Source organism: Trachurus japonicus, chromosome 18 (genome assembly GCF_045865225.1).
Source record: "Trachurus japonicus isolate A0001 chromosome 18, Traja_1.0".
Lineage (NCBI taxonomy): Eukaryota > Metazoa > Chordata > Actinopteri > Carangiformes > Carangidae > Trachurus > Trachurus japonicus.
The window spans coordinates 392859-409743 of record NC_140924.1 but is presented as its reverse complement, the minus strand read 5'-3'; the positions used below and the strand labels follow the sequence as shown (position 1 = coordinate 409743).

The following is a 16885-nucleotide window of genomic DNA, read 5'->3' as shown; positions in this document are numbered from 1 at the left end:
AGGCAAGCAAATTAAGAACAAAATTCTTATTTTCAAGTGCAGCCTGAAAAGATCTAGAAGCTCTTTAATTAAGGGGGAGGGGGAGGGGAGTGCTAAAAGTGAAAACAGGGTTATATAAATTACACTTAGAAAAATACAAAACAATACAATGCAATACAATAAAGCAGTTAAAGGGACAACCAGGAGTTTCTATTTGGTTATAAAAAGTCTGATATTAATGTGGATGAATCTCCGTTACCACTTGTTAATGGTCCATTTTAGATAAATCTATGGTTTTGTCTCTATGGTTATTTTGTTATTATTAGTGGTGGTGGAAATGCTGGGCGAGCCGACCAGCGTTTCTTTACTTTCGGTTTCGTGGCGAGTCATGAGAATAACGCCGCCGAATCTCCGTTTACAGTATGCACTGCAAAAACTCAAAATCTTACCAAGAATATTTGTCTTATTTCTAGTGAAAATGTCATTTCTAGTCAAAACAAATCTCATTCTACTTAAAATAAGACTCATCACATTAAAAAGCAGATTTTCACTTGAAATAAGTAGAAAAATCTGATAGTGGAGCAAGTTTTTCTTTCTTATTACAAGCACAAAAAACTTGCTTTCACTGGCAGATTTTTCTACTTATTTCAAGTGAAAATTAGTTTGAAACAAGTGAAAATGATCTAAAAACAAGTTCATTTTGAGATGATGATACTTATTTTAAGTGGAAAGAGATTAGTTTTGACTAAAAATGAGACATTTTGACAAGAAATATGACAAATATTCTTGGAAAGATTTTGAGTTTTTTGCAGTGTGGTGGGAACTACGACGGTATGTGATCGTCTTCCAACCTCTGACTTTAATTCTTGATGAATGAAAACATGAGTCTGTCTTGACCCGGTCAAAGAATTTCACGGTGCGGAGGCTCATAAATGTAGTGAGGAAACACTTCACTTTAACAAAACTCCTGGTTGTCCCTTTAAATAAAGGTTAAATTAAAAAAATAAAAATGTATTCTCTCACTGTTGAGATGAACAAAGCTGATTTAAAGGGATAGTTCAACATTTAGTCCAATAATCGGCCCATTGCCATAATCCCCTAGAGAGCCGAAGCGGAAGCAGGAAGTAACGTCGCTATGGGCAGGGCCGTTGCTAAGAATCCTGGGCCCCCTGAAAGAATACTAAAGTGGGCCCCTCCCCCCTGACTTTTCCACTTTTTTTCATTATCATTTCTTATTTAGCCTACTTTGTTTTGATGCTAATGCAGTATTACTATGAGTATCAGTCAGGGTCTTATACAGAATAAATCAGTCATACAAAGATTAGACTACTGGGGTTTTTATGGGCCCCACTGGGCGCTGGGCCCCTAGAGTTATCACCACCTTTCTCCCCTATACAACGGCCCTGCCCATGGGACCTCAATTAGAAAAAAGTCTCCATGTGAGTGAATGGGAGTTAAAGTTTTATTTCGTGATCCGTTTGAATTGTGCCATGATAAAAAACTCTGTCCTCTACCTGTTTAAAACATCACGTTTCATGAAGAGAAATCAGCAGGTTGTTGTAAAACTATTGTAGAATAAAACTTTTTCTCAACTTTTTTTCAAATTGAGGTCCCATGGCGACGTTACTTCCTGCTTCCGCTTAGGCTCTCTATAACAGTAGGTTTGTTATCTTTATTTGTCGGTGCAAGCTCACGGCTCTGCTCCGCCATTCTAAAAATATATTTTTAGAATGGCGGAGCAGAGCCGTGAGCTGCTCAGAGCTACGCTACGGAGGCTCATGGGATTTCAATTCAATTCAGTTTTATTTGTCACTTTCATGAAAAACCATTTGTTTAACATGGGAGCGAGAAGCCGTTCTCCCTGTCATGTTGTATGCAAAGATAAGAAAAGATAAAAGAGATAAAAAGAGGCATGTTTAGAACAAGACAATAATTCTAAAATTCTAGAAAGACAGCAACGTTTTGTTTTGTTTTTGGATTTCTTGGTTTCCCTCATCAAACTCATCAAATACACAATCCAACAACTCCACAACGCTCTGGTGGACAAGTTGTGAGCTGCACATTCACCACGCTATGAGATAATAACACAACGTTACCACCAGTTGTTTTAGAGGGAAATACGGAGACTGATGATGAAAAACTGTCCCTGAAGGCAACACGCATCAGTGGTTTTACATGAATTTCCCTCGAAAACAACTCTGTGTGGTAACGTTGTGTTATTATCTCATAGCGTGGTGAATGTGCAGCTCACAACTTAGTGTTTTGGAGCTCATTCAGTCAGAGACTTGATTTTTGGTCAAAAAAACGTATTCGAAAATCGCCTCGGTCATTTTCTCCACAACCACCGGCCTGGTTTCAACCAAACTTCTGCGTTGGACTCCCCTCGGACCCCCAGATGACATATTCAAATTTGGAGAAATTTGGAGAAATTTGATTTTTGGTCAAAAAAAAACTTTGCGGGGTTAAAATCTTTGAAAACCGCCTCGGTCGTTTTCTCCAAAACCACCGGCCCGGTTTCAACCTACAGGTCTCTCTGGGACCGTCACGCTGTGGCTGCATGATGCAACATCCTCTTTGAGATGATTGTCATAACAAAAGTCCCATAATTGCATTTCCTTGATGGTCGCCCCAGATGATATTTCAGACAATTAACATATTCGGACAAGATTTGTTTGTGTATTATGATTGAAATGTGTGTACAAATGCTTCATAACTGTGTCAATAAATGGAAAACAAGTGTGAAATGATCCAAAAAGGGCAAAGGATTATATTTAAATTGTTTTAATGTGATTTAAAACCAGTTGTCCAAACAGAAGTCGAGGCCGGACAGTCGCCCCACACGATGTTTTCACACTTCAGAAGGCAGGAAATGACCAATAACCAACATTGGACACATGTATGTATAAGGAAGGTATGAGACATACATGTTATACTTTTTATTCATTTTCATGTTTATTATTAGGTAAAAAGTTCCGTTGGACAGAAATAGAAGCGTCACGTTTTTTACCCATATACGACATTTTAAATGTTGTTTATTTGACCAGTTGAAATTGAATTTCTATGACACGTTCCGTTGACACAAATCCACCAAACTGGACCAGAATAATCCTCAAGTTCTGGATCAAAGTTTTCCTGATCCGACTAAAAAGTTCTGGTTTGATCCAGATTAGAACAGAGGCTGGATCACGTGATCCGATCTGGTCTCAGAATCTGGTTTTAGTTTAGAAACAACACATTTTCAAGACTTGATGTGATCCATTATCCAAGATCTGATCGAATCACTTTAGATGGAAACATGGCTACTGTCTCTGTTTCCCGGTCTGAGTCTTTAGTGTTCGAGCTCCTTGTCGTCGTTCCGTCAGAAGTGGACGTGGCCGGCGTGTGTGTTGGGCGTCTTGTGGGTCTGGATGTGGTCCTGGTGGTCCAGTCTGGGATGGCACAGCTGCTGCTTCTTGTGAATGTGAAGGTCCTGGTCCTGGTGGTCCATCAACACAAACTGAGGGTTTGAAGCAGATTAAAACAGAGACTGGATCACGTGGTCCGGTCTGGTCTCAGAATCTGGTTTTAGTTTAGAAACAACACATTTTCAAGACTTGATGTGATCCATTATCCAAGATCTGATTGGACTTCCTGTTGAACAACTGGGCCAAGGTGGTCAAGGCCTGGTTCATCTGGAGGTCCAGGGGGTCTGGAGGTCCAGGTGGTCAAGGCCCGGTTCGTTTGGAGGTCCAGGTGGTCTGGAGGTCCAGGTGGTCTGGAGGTCCAGGTGGTCTGGTGGTCTGGAGGTCCAGGTGGTCTGGAGGTCCAGGTGGTCTAGAGGAGCACCACTGTCTCTGTCTCGTGGTCTGAGTCTTTAGTGTTCGAGCCCCTTGTCGTCGTCCGTCAGAAGTGGACGTGTCCGGTGTGTGTGTTGGGCGTGGGACCTCCTGGGGGGGCGTCCGGGACCAGGGTCCGGCCCAGCTGCCGGACCGGGTAGTTCTGGTTCTGGGCCAGAGACTGGTCCGTCCAGGCGGTCCTGGTGGACAGCATCTGGTCCATGTGAGGCCCCGGTCTGTGAGGGAGCGGGTAGGGACCGATGACGGGGTCCGAGTGTCCCGGGGGCTCGTACGGCGTTCCGGTCCCGGTCAGTAAGGACGAGTCCCGGTCCAGCTGGGCCTGCAGGCCCGGGTCCAGTCTGCTGGTCTGCTGGTCCAGTTGGTACAGCTGCTGCTTCTTGTGGGTCTGGATGTGGTCCTGGTGGTCCAGTCTGGGATGGCACAGCTGCTGCTTCTTGTGGATGTGAAGGTGCTGGTCCTGGTGGTCCATCTGGATTTGGTACTGCTGTTTCTTCTGGTTCTGGATGTGGTCCTGGTCCTGGTCCTGGTGGCCCATCTGAGCAGCGTAGTCCTGTTTCTTCTGGTCCTGGTCCTGTGGGTCCATCTCAGCCTGGTAAGATAAGATAAGATAAGATAAGATTACACTTTATTGTCAGATCTCTCTGAAATGTGTCTTGTGTCCCATGACGTCCAAAGTTTCACACAAATAATAACAAAATACCACAAACATACATTTACAGAAAACATAAATGTTACCCTCAAACGTCACATTTAAAGAAAAACACAAACTACCTCCTAACTCCATTCACAACATAAATCCAACATTACAAAGTGTCTTTGGTGCAACATGAACCCTAGGGTCTAGTCGACTTAGAGGGTCTAGGGTTAGCTCTGGTTTAACAGTCTGTCCCTAACCCTAGGGTCGACTCAGAGACCAAACTCTGGTTTAACAGTTTGACAGACTGAGGGACAAAAGAGTTCCTCAGCCTGTTCAGTCCAGCTTGTGGAACTCTAAACCTTCTGTTTGATGGCAGAAGCTGATTTTCCTCCAATAACACGTGAGAGGGGTCAGATGAGATATTACTTGCAAGAGACAACATTCTTTTAGTGTATGCTGCTTGAAAATGTGACTCCAAAGTTTGACCCACAATCTTTGAACTTTGGTAGTGCTGCTGCTGCTGCTGCTGCTTCCTCTGGTCCTGCTGGTCCTGGTCCTGGTCCTGGTCCTGGTTCTGGTTTGGGTGCTCGTGGTTTTCCTGCTGGTCCATCTGGGCGTGAAACTGCTGCTTCTTCTGGCTCTGGATCTGGTTGTGGACCTGGTTCTTGATGTCCTTCCAGTGTCGCCCCCTGAGGACCGGCTCGAGGTCCAGGCAGCGCTGACAGACCTCCTTCCCCGGGACCGACTGGACCAGAACGTGGACCCCCAGCTGCCTCCAGACCGCCTCCTTCTCCGCCGACGACCACGGCCGGCGGCGGACCTTCCTGGGCGCCATCGGGACTGAAAGACAGCAGAGAGACGATGGGACAACGGAGATCAAACCAGAAACTCTCTCCTCCACTCTCCGGTGGCTCAGAGTGGAGCAGAGAGTTTCTCAACTCAAGCTGTGTTTAGTTTATAAAATAAAAAATAAGTATTTAGTAAACTACTTCTCCAAAGTCAGTGACACACACAATTACTCCACCAGGGGGCGCTCCACTGACTACAGCCTCTGTATGGGAACGTTTTCTTTCCTTTACTCAGCAGCTGTCTGGTGGAACGGCCTTCCTTTAAACTTTAAAACTGTTAGCTCCTCCTACTTTCTTTTTAAGTCCTCAATAAAAAAATGGTTAGGCAACCGATAAATTAAATCAAAAGAGCCGTGAAACACCAGATTATTGTATTGTTTGTTTGTGTGTCTGTTTTATGTTTTTTTGTTTCTGTTTGGGACCTAATCTCTTGTTTTTAATCCTTTTGAACACTTGTCTAATATTGTTCAATAAAATAAAATAAAAAAAGGACTCACCTGAGGCCGGAGTCTGCAGTCTGGACTCTGGTGGACCGGTGGAGGCCACGGCTCTGCTGCAGGTCTTGGATGGAACTACAAACAGAACAAAGGTCAAACAGCACCATCTACTGGACGGATGCAGGTGGAACTACAAACAGAACAAAGGTCAAACAGCACCATCTACTGGACGGATGCAGGTATTACATGTTCAGATTAAACATTGGTCCAAACTCAAGTCACACGTTCAAAACTCTTCACAGTCTGTAAAACACACGTCCATGTGCAGCAAACTGTCAGTCATCATTACTTTCACACAAGATGCATCAGCGACACAGTCAAGCCTTTTCTCAGTTACAGCCCAACTCCTGCAAAACACTAAACTCTTACTGTTCATTCATTCAAATGTTCACACACTTTGTCTAAAACAGTAAAAAACACAATTAAAACAAAATAATAGAAAAAAACCCTTGTGCATTTCTGCTGCAGCCACATTACAATCTACAGAACACCACATCAAAAACATTCATGGGTGACCAACAGATGTACGGATGGTGATGCAGACTGTGTTAGAGTTTAAAGAAAGTAGCTTCAGTATCGACCAACGTTCGTTATCAACTGAAACAAACTGTGACGGGGTAAAACTCAACGGTGAACTCAGGTGTTTAATCTGATCAGAATGAGGATCAGTGGCACTACGGCGCCGCCACATCAAGATTGCAGGAAAAAAAATATAGACACAGTAAACATGAATACGTAATAAAAAGTAATTATCACATCTGTTTGCTCATTAAATGTGTCTGACTTTTAATTTTTTAAGCATGAAGATCAATGAGATCGATCCATGTTTTATCCTGATCCTGAACCAAGAAGGTTTTACCCCCAACGCTGGTAGACCGGCCTTTAGACTAAAGGTTAATACCACATTGTTTTATTGACCAGGTGTTAAGGTGTTAACTCATTGAGTGCCAACCACGTAATTTCTCGTTTTTCGTTCCCATTTTTTTAAATTATGAAAATAGACACTTTAATACACATTATATGTAAATTTGGGGACTCTACGACGAGGAGAACTGAAATAGATGGCGATCAAAGTCTCATGACAGCTCATGATCTGGAAGTTTTTATCATAACTCGGCTTCTGCAAACGGAGTTCTGCATGCAGATGCAGCAGCTGCTCCGCTCTCACCCGCGAGGCTGCAGCAGCTCCAGCAGCTCGGAGCTGAACCAGGAAGCTCTCAGCTGACAGTCCCGCCCGGTCTTCATCTGGAGCAACACCGTGTCCTCCCCAAAGTCCTCCCGCGGTAAAATCTGATGGTCTCTGGACCAAAGCAGACCGGCATCACCGACCCGTACCACAGAAGGACCGCGACCACCGGCGGGACCGGTGTTCCGGACCTGCTGTGGCCGACAGACCCTCACGTTCCGCGGCGAGAGGCTGTGACACGGCACGGTGCGTCTGTGTTATTGTTGTTTAGTGGCGCCCCCCCCCCCGCCCCCGATGGTGGTTTTGTGAATAGAACAACAATTGTTGTATATATTTATCTTATACGAGCCCTTTGATCCAGAAATGCGAGTGTCAGAAGAGCGACAGGCACAAACAGAGCAGCTTTCATAAAAGACGCTCTATCTCCTTTTCTAGAAAAAAAGGAGGGATTTTGGTGAAACCCAGCCATGTTTAGCTTGACTTTTCTCAGGAACGGAGGCACGTAGAAACAAACGGTTTGTGGTCATTTGAAGCATAAAGTTTCACCTTTCAATTGAGCTACAGTATGTGTTGGTGGCAATAATATAGAATACACTATGGCTCTACATAAAAAGTCAAAAATGGTCTAAATTGCCGGTACACTTGACTAAAACTTTGGAAAGGAGCGCGGCACTCAATGAGTTAAGTGGTACGACCCGGTATAAGACCCGGTACATCCGGTTACAACCGGTTCTAGGTAATGCAGGTCAGAGGCCAGGACTCACCCTGTGGTCTTGGTTCTGGTTCTGGACCAGACTCTTTACTCTTCTTCTCAGCCCGTGGTTGGACCGGTCGTTTCTTCAGCTTGGCTCCGCCCTCTGCGTCGACTGCAGGGAAACACAAGACAACAGGTCTGTGTCAGAGTTTCCACCTTCACAACTGTCCAACAAAACAAAGACACAACAACATGTGTGTGTCTGTGTATTCACTTTCTATCGTCTCTGTGTGTTGGTTTATGTGTAAAATCCAGTTCTTCCTGTTATTGTGTAGGACAGGTAGCCTGCCAAGCCAGACTACATCATGAACATGTCTAGTCTGGCAACGAGCGGTAGACCTCGGCTCAGTCCAGGGGGCGGGATGAAGGCTGTCTTTCAAACTGCCTCTGCACCAACAGGGTAGCGCTACGACCAATCAGAGCAAAGAGCAGGATGACGTTAGCCCGACAAGCCAATTAAAATGTATGTCGTCATGGCGTTAAGCCCGCCCAACGACTCTCTAAACAGATAGAGCGCTGTGATTGGTCAACACAAACGTTGTTGGAGACTCAAAAAGTTCTTATGGCTCGTTTCTAGACCCACCTACGGAGCAAAGAGATTTGCTGCTGCTAGGGGGCAGAGAGGTTTATAGGCTATAGGACAGTGACACAACAACCCTGGTTTCTGATTGGTCCACTGTAACTGTCTCAGACCAGAGGAACCATGACGTCCCGGTCCTGGTCCTGAGGACTGACCCGGGTCTCACCTGAGTGGGGGTCCTGGTCCTGGTCTGGGTCCTGGTCTGGGTCCGGCAGCCCCAGCTGGTCCCACTCCCTCCCCAACATGTGGTAGAAGTCGGTGGTCTTGGCCGCGGCCTCCCAGTCTCCGTCCTGCAGACTCTCTCCGATGGCGATCTCGCAGACGGTCTTCAGCGTGGTCTTGACAGCGAGCGGCGGCCGGCTCCAGCGGTAGCCCGACGCCTTGCGGGCGGCCGCCAGCGCCAGGCGGAGGCGTCCAGGCGACAGCACGTCCTGCAGCGTCCCCACGTCCCCGTCCAGAGACTTGGCGGCCAGCAGGAAGCGGCCCAGCTCCCGCAGCTTCTGGCTCACGTAGTCGTAGCGCTTCTGGCTCCCATCTTGGCTCCCCATCAGCTTGTTCCCATACTTACAGATCAGCCAATCAGATTTCACCTGGACAGAGGCAGGACGGGCGGGGTGGTGAGACAGGCAGGTGGTGAGACAGACAGGTGGTGAGACAGTCAGACAGACAGACAAACAGACAGGTAGGTATTCAGGCAGACAGACAGGCAAGGCAATTTTATTTGTTAGCCCGTTATTACCAACAGTTTGTCTCAAAGGGCTTTACATCCCATCATAACTGTGCGTTCACACCAAAAGCTTCCAAAGCGTCAAAAACACTCGAGGGTGGGCGTCAGACAAGACAGCTCCCAAAATGGCAAATATTTTTTTGCCGCTTTGTCAGGCAACTTCTCGTCTGGTGAAGCTTTGGACGCGTTGGACGCTTTGGACGCTTTGGAAGCTTTGGAAGCTTTGGACGCTTTGGACACTTGGAAGCTTTGGACGCTTTGGAAGCTTTGGACACTTGGACGCTTGGAAGCTTGGAAGCTTGGAAGCTTGGAAGCTTGGAAGCTAGGAAGCTTTGGAAGCTTGGACGCTTTGGAAGCTTTGGAAGCTTTGGACGCTTTGGACACTTGGAAGCTTTGGACGTTTTGGAAGCTTTGGACACTTGGACGCTTGGAAGCTTGGAAGCTTGGAAGCTTGGAAGCTAGGAAGCTTTGGAAGCTTGGAAGCTAGGAAGCTTTGGAAGCTTGGAAGCTTGGAAGCTTTGGACGTTTTGGAAGCTTTGGACACTTGGACGCTTGGAAGCTTTGGAAGCTTTGGACGCTTTGGAAGCTTGGAAGCTAGGAAGCTTTGGAAGCTTTGGAAGCTTTGGAAGCTTGGAAGCTTGGAAGCTAGGAAGCTTTGGAAGCTTTGGACGTTTTGGAAGCTTGGAAGCTTGGAAGCTTTGGAAGCTTTGGACGTTTTGGAAGCTTGGAAGCTAGGAAGCTTTGGAAGCTTTGGAAGCTTTGGACGCTTTGGACGCTTGGAAGCTTTGGACGCTTTGGAAGCTTTGGACGCTTTGGAAGCTTGGAAGCTTTGGAAGCTTTGGACGTTTTGGAAGCTTTGGACACTTGGACGCTTGGAAGCTTTGGAAGCTTTGGAAGCTTTGGACGCTTTGGAAGCTTGGAAGCTAGGAAGCTTTGGAAGCTTTGGAAGCTTGGAAGCTTGGAAGCTAGGAAGCTTTGGAAGCTAGGAAGCTTTGGAAGCTTTGGACGTTTTGGAAGCTTGGAAGTTTGGAAGCTTTGGAAGCTTTGGACGTTTTGGAAGCTTGGAAGCTAGGAAGCTTTGGAAGCTTTGGAAGCTTTGGACGCTTTGGACGCTTGGAAGCTTTGGACGTTTTGGAAGCTTGGAAGCTAGGAAGCTTTGGAAGCTTTGGATGTTTTGGAAGCTTGGAAGCTAGGAAGCTTTGGAAGCTTTGGAAGCTTTGGACGCTTTGGACGCTTTGGACGCTTGGAAGCTTGGAAGCTTTGGACGTTTTGGAAGCTTTGGAAGCTAGGGACGCTTTGGATGCTTTGGACGCTTGGAAGCTTGGAAGCTTTTGGAAGCTTGGAAGTTTTGGAAGCTTTGGACGCTTTGGACGCTTGGAAGCTTGGAAGCTTTTGGAAGCTTGGAAGTTTTGGAAGCTTTGGACGCTTTGGAAGCTTTGGACGCTTTGGACGCTTTGGACGCTTTGGAAGCTTGGAAGCTTTGGACGCTTTGGAAGCTTTGGACGCTTTGGAAGCTTGGAAACTTTGGAAGCTTTGGACGCTTTGGACGCTTTGGACACTTTGGACGCTTTGGACGCTTGGAGGCTAGGAAGCTTTGGAAGCTTGGAAGCTTGGAAGCTTTGGAAGTTTTGGACGTTTTGGAAGCTTTGGAAGCTTTGGACGCTTTGGAAGCTTTGGAAGCTTTGGAAGCTTTGGACGCTTTGGAAGCTTGGAAGCTTTGGGCGCTTTGGAAGCTTTAGACGCTTTGGAAGCTTTGGAAGCTTTGGTCGCTTTGGAAGCTTTGGAAGCTTTGGACGTTTTGGAAGCTTGGAAGCTTTGGACGCTTTGGACGTTTTGGAAGCTTTGGAAGCTTGGAAGCTTTGGACGTTTTGGAAGCTTTGGAAGCTTGGAAGCTTTGGACCCTTTGGACGCTTTGGAAGCTTGGAAGCTTGGAAGCTTGGAAGTTTTGGAAGCTTGGAAGCTTTGGAAGCTTTGGAAGCTTTGGACGCTTTGGAAGCTTTGGAAGCTTTGGACGTTTTGCTTGGAAGCTTTGGACGCTTTGAAGCTTTGGAAGCTTTGGAAGCTTGGAAGCTTTGGACGCTTTGGACGCTTTGAAGCTTGGAAGCTTTGGAAGCTTTGGACGCTTTGGAAGCTTTGGACGCTTTGGAAGCTTTGGACGCTTTGGACGCTTTGGAAGCTTTGGAAGCTTTGGTCGCTTTGGACGCTTTGGACACTTTGGACACTTTGGAAGCGCGGCATCGTAACAACATCCTCTGCCCTTAGACCCTCACATCGACTGAAATCTGAAAAACTCCATGGAAAACCCTTTTAACAGGGAAAACCAGGAGAAAGCTCAGGGTGAGCAACAGAGGAGGGATCCCTCACCCAGGACGGACAGATGGGACAGAGATGTTGTTACAGACAAGAAAACAGTTTACAGTTTGTGACACAGAATGTGGAAAACATGGAAAAGACAGCTACCTGGTGTGAGATCTGGTCCTGGTTCATGCGGTGCAGGACTTCGCTGCAGCTTTCCGACGCTCCGCTAGAGATGGGGAGGAGCCGGGACGCTGCAGCCTGGACACGGCAGCGCTTCCTGGGCCGGTCCGAACCGGAATCACAGCTCAGGGACCGTCTGGACCCGGTCTCCACGGTCCCGGTCTCCAAGGTCCTGGTCTCCAACGTCCCGGTCTCCAAGGTCCTGGTCCCGGCTGGGACTCTGTCCTCTGAGGGGACACATGGTGCGTCCTCCCTGGAGGTCTTCAGAGGGTCAGAGGACGGATCAGAGGACGGATCGGAGGACGGATCAGAAGACGGATCAGAAGACGGGTCAGAGGACGGATCAGAGGACGGATCGGTCGCCAGCTTCTTCCGACAGGACGCCTGATGCTTCCAGAGGTCGGAGCGAAGGAAGAAGCCGAGACAGAGAGGACAGGGAAGGTAGTTCCTCACATCCACTTCCTCTGAAGGCTGACGGCACGGAACGATCTCTCCACTGCCCTGACGGATCACCTGAGAGACAGACAGGCAGACAGAGAGACAGACAGGTTGGTAGAGAGACACATAGAGACAGACAGGTAGACAGACAGGTGGACAGACCTCGATGTTGTGCAGGTAGTTGCCACGGCAGCGCAGGTGTTCCAGCAGCAGGTGGCGCTGCTTGGAGCCGGTGGGCAGCGTGCTGGCGGCCATCACTTCCTGTTGGTCGGCGTGTTTCCTCAGCAGGTGGCGAGCAATCTTCACCTGCGTGGGACAGACAGGTAGAGAGACAGACAGACAGGTTAACAGAGAGACAGAGACAAAGACAGGTTAACAGAGAGACAGACAGGTCTTCCTATGAACCAGTCTGCCATCCAGTCCTCCCGTAAAGCCCTTTGAGACAAACTGTTGGTAAAAAACGGACAGACAGACAGACAGACAGACAGGTAGACAGACAGACAGGTAGACAGACAGACAGGTAGACAGACAGACAGACAGGTTAACAGAGAGACAGAGACAAAGACAGGTTAACAGAGAGACAGACAGGTCTTCCTATGAACCAGTCTGCCATCCAGTCCTCCCGTAAAGCCCTTTGAGACAAACTGTTGGTAAAAAACGGACAGACAGACAGACAGACAGACAGGTAGACAGACAGACAGGTAGACAGACAGACAGACAGGTTAACAGAGAGACAGAGACAAAGACAGGTTAACAGAGAGACAGACAGGTCTTCCTATGAACCAGTCTGCCATCCAGTCCTCCCGTAAAGCCCTTTGAGACAAACTGTTGGTAAAAAACGGACAGACAGACAGACAGACAGACAGGTAGACAGACAGACAGGTAGACAGACAGACAGACAGGTTAACAGAGAGACAGAGACAAAGACAGGTTAACAGAGAGACAGACAGGTCTTCCTATGAACCAGTCTGCCATCCAGTCCTCCCGTAAAGCCCTTTGAGACAAACTGTTGGTAAAAAACGGACAGACAGACAGACAGACAGGTAGACAGACAGACAGACAGACAGACAGACAGGTTAACAGACAGACAGGTAGTCAGACAGACAGACAGACAGGTAGTCAGGTAGTCAGACAGACAGACAGACAGACAGACAGACAGACAGACAGACAGGTTAACAGACAGACAGGTAGTCAGACAGACAGACAGGTAGGTATCTTCACCTGTGGTCTCCTACAGAAGACACAGTAGTGTTTCTTGTCCCAGCGCCGTTTCCCGCCGCTCCACATGCGCTTCACCGTGACGCCGTCCTTCTTCTCCTCGGAGCTCCGCCTCTTCTCCTTCTGGCCCCGCCCCCTCTCGCCTTGGCCCCGCCCCCTCTTCTCCGCGGGGCCACGCCTCTTCCCTCTCTGGCTCCGCCTCCCCATGGCGGCGGCCGCCCGGCGCCGCGGCCGACGGCCCGCCGGTTTGGACGACTCTTCTTCTGGGGCGGAGGTCTGGTCCGACGCGTGGACGTCCGTCTTATTCGCCATGGCAACGGCAGCTACGTCGTCCTCGGTGACGGCGGTGGGAAACTTCTAACAGTCGTGCTAAAGAAATGAGGAATAAAATATAAATATAAATAGGTCGGTCCAGGTAACTGTCACCACTGGTGTTGCATTCAGGTGCAGTCAGGCAGACGGCCGTCGGCAAACCAACCGGATGTCATTTTACTAAAACAATACCACATCACCATGACAACATGTTTACATAGAAGCTTGTTTATTCTGTTACATGCAGCGTCTGTTGTCTGTCTGACGTCTGCCCCATTTCACCTGAATGCAACATCAAGAATACGTTCAGATATGCAACCGCACCGCTAGATGGGGGGAATTCCTACGTACTATACCTTTAAATAAAAAATAAAATTAAAGTTATAACTTTCTAGAACAAAAAGGTAACATTTCTCAACAAAAAAAAAGTTTTTAAATTCTAGAAAAAAGTAGCCTGTAACCCAGTAATCCAGACAGTTTAGGTTATAGTACTGATCAGCTGATCCATCACTACATTTCACTTTCAGAACCGGGTTGGGACCAGAACTCACCTCTCCTCCAGTCTGGTACCAGTCCTCTGTCCTCTGGTTGTTGGACTGTAGTTCTGTATCACACCGTCACAGATAAAGGTTCAGTCCGTCTAAGGTTCAGTCCAGCTGCAGCTGCAGACGGACCAACGACTGGACCTGGACCTGTCTGGTCCTCTGGTACCAGTCCTCTGTCCTCTGGTTGTAGTTGTGTAGTTGTGTATCACACCGTCACAGATAAAGGTTCAGTCCGTCTAAGGTCCAGTCCAGCTGCAGCTGCAGACGGACCAGCGGACCAACCAGCTGTTTCAGGCTGGAGGACGACACTCTGCCTCCGGACTGGTCCTGGTCCTGGTCCTGGTCCTGGTCCTGGTCCTGGTCCTGGTCCTGGTCCTGGTCCTGGCAGCGGTACCAGGTGCTCAGACTGGTCCTGTCTGCTTTCGGTGGTCCCGGTGGTCCCGGTGGTCCCGGTGGTCCCGCTGGTCCGGGTCAGAGCGCGGACGCGGCGGCGGCGGCGGCGGCGCAGCGCGTGTCCGATAATGGACTCGGGGCCCTGGTCTCCATGCTAACGGCAGCAGCCCATAATATCCATGTAGCAGCCTCGGCTAACGGTAGCAACACTGTGTTGTTAACGGCAGCAGCACCGAGATCCAGCTCCACTGGACCGGACCGGACCGGACCAGACCGGACCGGGACAGCAGCCACGGAGACCGGGCTGACCTGAGGAGCTGAGGACCGGTCACAGCCCAGGAGGGACAGAGAGGGACAGAGAGGGACAGACAGGGAGCCTGATGCTGCTGCTGCTGCTGCTGCTGGTGGTGGTTGCTGTTGTTTTGGTTTGTAGCAGCGGCTCCAGCTGGAGACAGCGCCTCCTGCTGGTCTGGAGAGGAAACACTGCTGCTGACTGCTCCTCTCCTTTTCCTCCTCTTCTCTCCTCTCCTCTTCTCTTCTCTCCTCCTCTCCTCCCCTCCTCTTCTTTTTTTATTTTTTATTTATTTATTTATTTATTTAGCACAAACAATATCATATAAATAAACAACATGAACAATCAACATTACTGGGATGTGCAAAGGGGAGGTATGAAACCCAAGAGGGCTTATATGAAAACCTCACCCAACATATTCAAATATCAAATTTGTTACAGTTTAAAAACAACATAGGAAAATAATTGAACAATAATGAGAAATAAGTAGAAAAGTGTAGAGATTAAACAGTAAAATATAAGGAAAAAAAAAAAAAAAAGAATACGTACATAAATATGAATAATACAAAACAAAAATAATGAATAAGCTCATAAGGAGCGAGAGAGAGGGGCGAGAGAGAGAGAGAGAGAGAGAGAGAGAGAGAGAGAGAGAGAGAGAGAGAGAGAGAGAGAGAGAGAGAGAGGAAAAACACAACAATAATTATCTTATGTTTGATGATACATGGTTTGACTGATGAGGTACTTTTTGAGAGCCTTTTTAAATGATGTTAAGTTAATAATTTTTTTTCTCTTCTCTCCTTCTCTTCTCTCCTCCTCTCCTCCTCTCTCCTCCTCTCTCCTCTTCTCTTCTCTCCTCTCCTCCTCTCCTCTTCTCTCCTTCTCTTCTCTCCTCCTCTCCTCTCCTCCTCTCTTCTCTTCTCTTCTCTTCTCTTCTCTCCTCCTCCTCCTCCTCTTCTCTCCTCCTCTTCCTTCTCTTCCTCTTCCTCTCCTCTTCTCTCCTCCTCCTCCTGCTCCTCCTGTTTTCTTCTTTTTCTCTCTGTTTCCCATTTGTAATTTTTTTTTTAACAATATCTTTATTGGATTTTCATTTTTTTTAAATAGAAAACATATAAACACATATGAGGTGTGTAAAATGGTGCCATGGTACATAAACCATCAGAAGGAGTTTACATACTATACACACTTCCATAGAACAGTGTTTTCAACAAGACGACAACATGGCGGTCAGGGCTAAACCCTTAGGAGGAAAATAATCATGAGTTTATAGAAGATACATGATGATGTAGACCAGAAAGCTGGAGGAGAAGAGGCTGGCTCGTCCATCACATGAGACAGATCATCTCCTTCATGTAGTTGATGAAACAACCCCATCTTTAGAAATATCTCCTGTTTGTCCTTAAAGGGATAGTTCAACATTTTGGCAAATTGGCCCATTGCCATAATCCCTATAGTCATAGCAGTAGGTTCGTTACCTTTAATTGTAGGTGTAAGCTATTTTCAGTACGGCGGAGCGCAGCAGCTGGCTGCTCAGAGCTACGCTATGGAGGCTAACGGAATTTCTTGGTTTCCCTCATTAAACTCATCAAATTCAACATCCCAAAACTCCACAGCGCTTTTGTAGACAAGTTGTGAGCTGCACAACCACCACGCTATGAGATAATGACGGAACGATACGAAACGGAGCCGTTTTCGAGGTAAATTCATACAAAACCGCTGATGCGTGTTGCGTTCAGGGACAGTTTTTCAGCAAGCAGTCTCCGTATTTACCCTGTATTTACCTCGAAAACGGCTCCGTTTCGTATCGTTCCGTCATTATCTCATAGCGTGGTGGTTGTGCAGGTCACAACTTGTCTACAAAAGCGCTGTGGAGTTTTGGGATGTTGAATTTGATGAGTTTAATGAGGGAAACCAAGAAATTCCCTTAGCCTCCATAGTGTAGCTCTGAGCAGCCTGCTGCTGCGCTCCGCCGTACTGAAAATAGCTTACACCTACAATTAAAGGTAACGAACCTACTGCTATGACTATAGCGATTATGGCAATGGGCCAATTTGCCAAAATGTTGAACTATCCCTTTAAGAGTGTAAGGTAAACAAGAGGTTAATTCCCTAAACCACACAGCAAGTGATGGTTTACCAAAGCTTTTCCATGATATGGCTATTGTCCTT

The 16885-nt window shown here is 47.4% G+C and overlaps 1 protein-coding gene across 1 annotated transcript; it reads right to left on the bottom strand.

Moving 5' to 3' along the window:
• Positions 1–2918: 2918 nt before the first annotated feature.
• Positions 2919–13520, bottom strand: LOC146968221 (uncharacterized). Its single transcript, XM_085759858.1, has 8 exons — positions 13182–13520; positions 12123–12266; positions 11505–12035; positions 8484–8907; positions 7748–7849; positions 5798–5872; positions 4943–5292; positions 2919–4404 (listed from the first exon to the last, which is right to left on the bottom strand). The coding sequence occupies exons 1-8, from the start codon at positions 13488–13490 to the stop codon at positions 3862–3864; spliced, it is 2478 nt and encodes an 825-aa protein (XP_085615984.1). The 5' UTR covers positions 13491–13520; the 3' UTR covers positions 2919–3861.
• Between the last annotated feature and the right edge of the window lie 3365 nt (positions 13521–16885).

Coding starts and splice junctions, on each gene's coding strand:
- LOC146968221 (XM_085759858.1), bottom strand. CDS start 13,490: ATGGCGAATAAGACGGACGTCCACGCGTCGGACCAGACCTCCGCCCCA. Junction 8,908..11,504: donor AGGACCAGATCTCACACCAG/GTAGCTGTCTTT, acceptor GCCTCTGTCCAG/GTGAAATCTGATTGGCTGAT. Junction 5,293..5,797: donor ACTGCAGACTCCGGCCTCAG/GTGAGTCCTTTT, acceptor GCTGTCTTTCAG/TCCCGATGGCGCCCAGGAAG.